Source organism: Eretmochelys imbricata, chromosome 1 (genome assembly GCF_965152235.1).
Source record: "Eretmochelys imbricata isolate rEreImb1 chromosome 1, rEreImb1.hap1, whole genome shotgun sequence".
NCBI classification, from domain to species: Eukaryota; Metazoa; Chordata; order Testudines; family Cheloniidae; genus Eretmochelys; species Eretmochelys imbricata.
In genome coordinates this window covers 230,814,647-230,822,440 of record NC_135572.1, presented here as the reverse complement: position 1 = coordinate 230,822,440, position 7,794 = coordinate 230,814,647, and the positions used below count along the sequence as shown (strand labels likewise).

General features: G+C 39.7%; 1 protein-coding gene across 1 annotated transcript; it reads right to left on the bottom strand.

The window, feature by feature from the left end:
• Positions 1 to 889: 889 nt before the first annotated feature.
• On the bottom strand, positions 890 to 7,265 carry PTHLH (parathyroid hormone like hormone). Its single transcript, XM_077807420.1, has 2 exons — positions 7,147 to 7,265; positions 890 to 1,316 (listed from the first exon to the last, which is right to left on the bottom strand). The coding sequence occupies exons 1-2, from the start codon at positions 7,245 to 7,247 to the stop codon at positions 890 to 892; spliced, it is 528 nt and encodes a 175-aa protein (XP_077663546.1). The 5' UTR covers positions 7,248 to 7,265.
• Positions 7,266 to 7,794: the final 529 nt, after the last annotated feature.

Below are 7,794 nucleotides of genomic sequence, written 5' to 3'. Positions count from 1 at the left end.
GTGCAAGCGGGCTAGCAGCTCAGGACACTTAGTAGAGAGACTCCAACTCACCATTGCCCTTAAAAACCTTCATTGTCATACATGAGGAAAACACGTCTCTCTCCAAGGGTAATGCTCAACATTTTTCAGCAGCAACGTAATTGTTTCACAAGCTGGCAGAAAGATGGAGCTGAATTAAAAAGTCCTAATGGCAGGGAAAATTTTATGGCAAAAGGCTGGTCTGCACTGTTTGCAGATATTACTAAAAGAGAAACTTTCCGTGTTCTCCCCTAAGGTTAAACAGTAAAATGAAAAACTGTAAAGTAAGGGTAGGAAAGCTGCCAAGGATCAAGGGGAAAAAAAGAAAACCTCTCCATTTTATAGATGCAGAGCTTTAAGCAGAGTTCAAAGCTTCAGTCTGCTGAGGACCAAATGTGAGACAAAGATCTGAAACACGGATACCAAAGTAAAAGCAGCGCAGGAAATTGTAATAGATGTGAGGGTCATTTCTTTGGCGTAAATAACACTTTCTGTAACCTCAGTTTCACAAATCTCTGTGATAAGTAATTTACCATAATTATTCCTGACAGAGTTGTCCAGAGTCTAGAGCAGGGTATTGGGAGTCATGAGACCCGAGTTATAGTCCCTGCCCTGCTGGTGAATCACTGTGTGGGTCATGGGCAAGTTGCTTAACTTCTGTACCTTCGTTTCCCCAGCTGTAAAATGGGAATAACACTTACCTTTGTAAAGTGCTTTGTGGTTGCACAACATTTTGAAATGTCCTAAAAATTTTTATTATTATTATTATAATAATAAAATTCCAGATTTGTGTGAGGCAGAGGTAAAATCTAACAATTCCAATAAATAAACAAAATAAATGGTGTGTCTCCTTGATAAGGATAAAGCATGATTACCTTAAATTGTGATCATGTGTAGTACCAGAGATGTCCAAGAGGGGGACCCCTTCATTTCCATTCGCAGATTCTCTAGAATTTGGCCATGCTGAGCGGGTTCGCCTCTTTTTCTTTTCTTGTTCCTTGCGTTTTCCAGGCTTTGGTTTCTTCTTCTTTCCCGATGTCTTCAGGGGCTGCTCTTTGTATGTCTGAGCTTTGTTTGTCTCCTGAGTTAGGTATTTACCCTCATCTTCACTGCCACATCGGACAGGGTAGTTCTTTGTGTTAGTCGGAGGCTTAGGGTTTGGAGAAACTTCTGAAGTAGTCCGGATCTCTGCTGTGTTAACACCTTCAATGAGATTTTGAAGGAAGATCCTCCTTCGTAGATCTTGGATAGACTTCCCTTTGTCATGCAGTAGCTGATGCTCTGATACAGCTCTTTTGCTAAAAGAAAAAGAGAGCAGGGAGAAAAAGATATTTTATAATTTCATTATCAGCCAAAACTTGGCAAAACTCATCTCTCCTCTGGCAGCTGTCGCTACAGTGAGCAGCGAACCAACTTTCCAGCTCTTAGTGTACCCTGCAAACTCAGTGGTGGAGCAATTTCTTGTCAGAATAGCTGTTCCCTGCAGAGAGGGAAAGAACCTAAGCCAGTAATAATTCTCTGTGGACCCATCACACACCACTGGACTTGTGGGTGGATTAGTCAATGCTCTGTTCTGGGAAAGCATTTCTTAATGGTACAAGGCATTCTATCTAGGCACTAAGACAAGAAAGGCAGTTGCCAAAGTTAGGGAAAGAAGGGAACCAGATAATGGAGCACTGCAGTCACATAAGAAAGGGAATATTAAACACCTGCAGGGAAACCTGAACCTCTTTTTATGCAACATCATTTTAGTAACTTTCTTCTGCCCCATCATATACTTTAAAAAAAAATATGCACCTTACTTTTAAGTTTCAATTAGTGTAACTGCTGGTATTTTTTTTATGCCAAAATTTTCAAACTTGAGTGCCTAAAATGTGAGCAACCTACAACCATATTTAGACACCGAAACAAGCAGCTTGACATTCAGAAATTGTGAGCACCTAGCAGCTCCCATTGACTTCAGCCAATATTAAATCTGGATTTAAGTGGATTTAGGAACCCGAGTTTGAAAATTTTGACCTGAATTTCTGGTGTTCTCTATTTTCTCTTGTACACTGTGCCAGTCCATTTCTGTGGTTCCCCTCACCCTTTTCTCTGCATCTCTATTCCTTATGATTCTTCCTTGACATTCTTCCAAAGTTCCTATATTTGTCCCTTTTATTGCTCATTGCAACTCTGACATTTTGGTTCATTGGAACTCTTAAACTGTATCTGTTTTTGAGGAGTTGGAAGATGATTTAACTGGAAGCCTTGCCAATGGTTCATACTTGGCTAACAAGGTATGGTCATCAGAAACCTTTGAGAAAGGATGGTCCAAGATCTGTCTGGCCAATGAATAACCATGAGAAAATACACATTTTTTCCTTAATGCAGGGTGGATGCACACCTGCACTGTGAACCATGAAAGCATATGAGGTGGGATTATAGTTATGTTCCCACGACTGCTAAAACCTATAGTCCTTCGAGCTTGCTTTATCTCAGTGTGCTGAGACAGGCTATGCATCCTCTTTTATTGTATCAGGGTGCTACCCGTGATTGGACTCATGCTAACCAAAGAAAATGAATTAATTGCCTTGCCTGTTGCACAATAATTTTGTCTGTAGCTAATGCAGTTTCTGAATATGGATGAGCAGGGAGAAGACCGATAACTGTCTGAGAGACTATTCACCCCAACTATCCTACTATACTGTGGAGTTTCAAAATGTGGTGTGGTATAACTATACACCAAATGCTTGAGCGAGGTCTGTAATTTGTTACCCTCAGTCCCTTCTGAGCTGGCTGCCATATGTTGTGGACTTCCAACGTAGTCAATGCTAGAGCTCTTTGGAAGTTAGCAGCTTCATGTAGCATAAGTTTATGAGAGCATCTCCTTTGCTTTTTATCCATATGGATCTGCACACACGGAGTTTTTGGTTCAAATGATCCCAAGTCTCAAAGTGAAATTCAGATCAAAATTCCAACTTGTCCCTAGCTACACAATAACACTATGAATTGATCATGATTTTGCTGCAAAGCTATATATTGGGTATATTTGCTCAAAACTGCGCGTAGATTTGCTCAAAAGAGTTGAGTAAATCTTTTGCTAAATGTTCTCTGAGTTTCAAGAAACCTGTAGGCAGGTGAATGTCAGGGAATTTGTGATTTTTGTGCATCATGCTCTTCTATTGAACACCTCTAAGCAAAATAACATGGCCTGATACTGAGCTGGTGTAAAGGGGCACAGCTTAAGTCACTTCTATGGAGCTGCAATCATTTACACTGGCTCAGGATCTGGCCTATCCGAAAAGATATGTAATCATCCATTCTGCCAAACTCTTCCTGTGATGCTACTCCAATCCCTCTAATGGCCTATATCACACAGTCACTCTGATGCTCTGTCTTGTACACCTTACTTCATAGCAATAACCAGCAAAGGTTGGCTATTAACTACCTCCTTGCTTAGCTCAACCTGACTTGCAAATGTCAAATGTTAAAACCAGCACCTTGCACTCATCTGACTGTGGCAAACTTCTGTCATGTTTCTCAATCTGTCCACTGTGACTCACATTACTTTCCTAACTAAAGAACTATATTTTCCCAGGATGCTTTCATGGGAAATGTAGTTATCATTCCACTCTCCTAGTTTATAAAAAACATACAAAATCTTAGTGCTTTACTGAGTTTAAAATAGTATGCCTCATGTGAAAAGCTTTCCTACTGTCTCTTATAAACTACCAGGGATAATTGCTTTTATCACAGAGAACACAAAGCTGCCTTAATCCTCTACTGTATATTTAGTCAATTTACTCACTGTTACAAAATCTTGAATCTTAAAATCTTGTTATTAAGGACTCTTGATTGAAAAGCAATTCCATTTTACATAGATAGTCTAAACCTAGAGTACACACAATACAATCAAACATCATTACAAGACCCACTTCTTATATTAGTGTAGATTTCCATTACAATCCATGAATTGACACGAGAATGGATGCAGTGCCCGGAAGGGGCAGGTTTCAGTTTAAATGTCTGTCTGATATTTAGCATGCAAACCTGGCCCCAAACAACATTCTGCTGTTCCACGTGACTGTATAATATTACATAGAGTTATATTTCACATGACTTTTATTACCCAGCCAGACTTGAAGATTACATTTTGTCTCCCAGTTTCCTTTGGGAAATTTATGTTTCACAATATACGAAGTGAAAAATATGTGGCAAATATAAATCTCCTCCCCCCATTACTAACCCCAAGCTAGCCACTCAAGTAACTCCTTTGTTTATAAACCCAAGGAAAACAACTTGCTGAAGAAGGTTCATGTATGGAAGTCCTTTAGAGAAGTGTCCCATAACACAGGTATCAACAATGTGATGAAAAGTCCCCATCTTTTCCCTCCCCTCTCCTCCTCATTCACAGTAAGGAAAGTGGTGGACTCTTGAATATGTGTATTCAGTTACTGGGATTAGTTATATATGACAAATAATATATTTACAAGAAAAATGTTGTAGTATTAGCAAACAACACAGTTAGGAAATATTAGGATGTTAGGGTTAGGATGACCCACTAGAGGTCCCTTCCATCCTTCTATGAAATATGCTTCTCACTGAAAGGAAAACAGTCTGACCCCAAACCAAATGCAGTAAATGTTAAGCTAACATGTGGGTAAGCACTTCTGAGAGAAAGATGTAGATCATGGTTTCTGTTTGCCCAAAGTGCCCAGACAAATTATTGTATATAAGAATGTTCTATATACACGTGTAGCTAACTAGTCTTATGTCTCATTATGGAAAAAAAGTACTTAGGCTGAAATACTATGAATCCAGGACTTGTGAACATTCTGATTTCTAAAATGTTACTTTTGGGTGACTATTCCCGGCCCCCTCCCCCCAGTTCATTCTTCTTAGAAAGTTTTGTTCACTTTTTTTAAACTTGTGTCAGTAGCAAAAAGTTAACTTTCTGTCTCAATTTTTTAAATTAAATAATTAATTATTGAATCATTATCGTACTTTGTTCATTTGCGGCCTGATCCAAAGCTCATCTAAATCAGTGGAAAGATTTCAATTGGCTCTGGATCTAGCCCTTAGGGAGGTATCCTGCAAAGGGCTGAGTGCCTTCCGCTCTCGTTAACTCCACTGGGAGTTGAGGGTACTCAGCCCGTCTCACAAGTGGGTGCACAGTTTATGCTAAAGGAAAAATATTTGAAACAAACTTGGAGATGTGGTGATGCAATGTCTAGGCATGCTGATAAAAATATCTAATTTCTCTTTGAGTCATTGCTTGTTTTCCAGAAACTTCTTTAACAGCTAAAACATTTAATGGGTCCTGCAATCTGTACTCAGGAAAACTTCCCATTGGTTTCAATGGGAGGTTTGCCTGCATAAGGACTGCAGAATGGGGCCTATGATTTAGTTCTGTTTGGCTATAATAATGTGTCTAATTTAATCTACTACTGATTTAAGCCTTCCCTGGAAAACTACGTCTATACTTGAGGCGAGTTATTAACCATTAGCTCTAGGAATGGTTTGTGGTGATATTAAAACAGGGTGTATGTTTGCATGTGGTGTTAGTGTTTGTGCTGTACCCACAAACAAAACTACATGAATGCCACTGACTGACAGCTAAATGGTTTCTTCAGTGCGTTTTACATGCTATACAAAAAGGGAATCAAGAAAAGCTTTTTGACAATTTAGCACCTATTTTGTCATCCCATGATTTGGAGGGTGGAAGAAAACAGGAGGGGATGTATTTAATCTTGACATATATAAGTACTGGACTTAAAAAGATAACAGGTATGTCTTATCAAATCTTAATTTAAGCAAAAGTTGGCTCAGTTCCAATTCAAAGATTCTTAGCCAAGGAAATAGAGTATTTAATTGTGCTTTATTTTTTATGTACCTGAATCCACACATGGATTCTCTGCACAGCTGAAGAGAATAAGAAAACAAAAAATAGTTCTAGGGTAGTTTGCAGCAGTGCAAACTAGCAAATGTTAATAGGAAGAAATACACTGTAGCTTTATCATCAGTACAATGAATGCAATTTGCCCTAGGAGGTTTTGGTGCCAAAGTTCAGACAAGTCTCAAGTCATTTCACTTAGGGGGATTTATTTGCTTTTCAAATGATAATAGAGGAAATGATATATGGAACACTTGTCCTGAAATACATACATGAGCAGTTATAAGGAAACTCTTCTGAAGTTGATTAAATGTACAGTATGTGATGCTTTCCTCTAAACATTCTTGACAGGGTTTTCTAATTCTCTCTCTTTCTCTCCAGTCTGACTCTTGCTTCTGAAGGGGATAGAAACGTCAAGTCTTGTCAGCTGCCTTTTAAGCCAGTGTACAGCTTGAAGTGTTCCCTCCCTAAAATATCTGGTACAGATCAGTCACCTAAATGTCTACAGAGAGTAAGTAACATAGCTACATGTGTAGGCTATTGATCTAGATCACTTCTGTGGTTTCTTTTCTGGACTTAGCTTACAATACAGTGATATCTATGTTCATGATTACTGGAGGAATAAGAGGGTCATTTCCTGAGCAAAATATCTGAAATCAGGTTATCATCTATCTACAAAATGCTTCTGTCTCCAAGTCAGTTATTTGACTCCAACTGATGAAATTATTGCAAAGTGGCACAAGTCCAAAGGAAATATTTCGATATTTAAATTGTACTATCTTCCGCAGCTACCATATCTTTTTAGTGAGCTAGCAATACCTGTCCTGGATGTACAGGCATATGTACAGACATATTGTCATTCCAGTATATAATCTACACTTATTCGGTACAGTATGGTTCCAAACCTCTCTCATTTGTCTGTCATGGTGTGTGAATAGATGTCGATCTACATCCAACCACCCTATGTTTTGCTGTCTTATATACACTTCGGCTCCTCAGGTTAAAGCACACATTCTTACCTGATTGTCTTATACAGTCAGGGGGAATTGAAAAGTGCTGTCAATCCCTTGTGATTCATTAAAGTGGGTGGGCATATAAACTGTTCTTTCTCTATTGCTTAACCAAAGCTACCTGGTGCAGGTACTTCTGAAGCCACTCCGGTGAAGAACTCCGGCAGGTAACAGAGAGGTTTCTGCTTAGATTTCTCACCCCCCCCCCCCCCCCCCAGTGATCAGAGTCAGAAAGAAACTTACAGTCTGCGGCTTGTCCCTTCCACTGATCTCCCATAACAGGGGACAGAATAACTCAGCAGGAAGACTGCGAAACTCCAATGCTGGAACAGTTTCGTGAACATGGTATCCCCTCGGTCTTGGAACCTGCAACGAAAGGAAAATGAGTCCAGTGGTACATACTCCGGCTTCTTTCTAAAATAGCAGCTGCGGCGGACTACACAACCTCCTCCGAAGTTGCAAAAGAAAAACAAACTTTCTTGACTCTCGGCAGCTCTCACTTCTTAGAGATCAGCTGCTCCCAACTTTGTGAGCGCGCTCTCTCGCCCTCTCTCCAAAAATAATCACAGGCAATTCCTCTCTTAAATACTAATAAAAATGAACTGGTTTGTATATGGATCGGGCGAAGGAGTGTGATTACATGTCTCCCATAGAGATCTTTAATTAATCTGGCAAGCTGCTATCTTAGGGGTTTGTGTTACAGGGCAAACCCTCTTTTCAGCAAGGGGGGAAAAAGTTCCTCAGCTTATTTTCCCCCCCCCCCAAACCAAGAGTATTTTCTTCTCTGTACAGATGGGGAGAGCGAGAGACAGACAGACTTGTATATACATCCAGCCATTATACCTCTTCTTCTAAAGCCAGGTTCAGGTCTTGCTGCTTCCGGGACGTTTG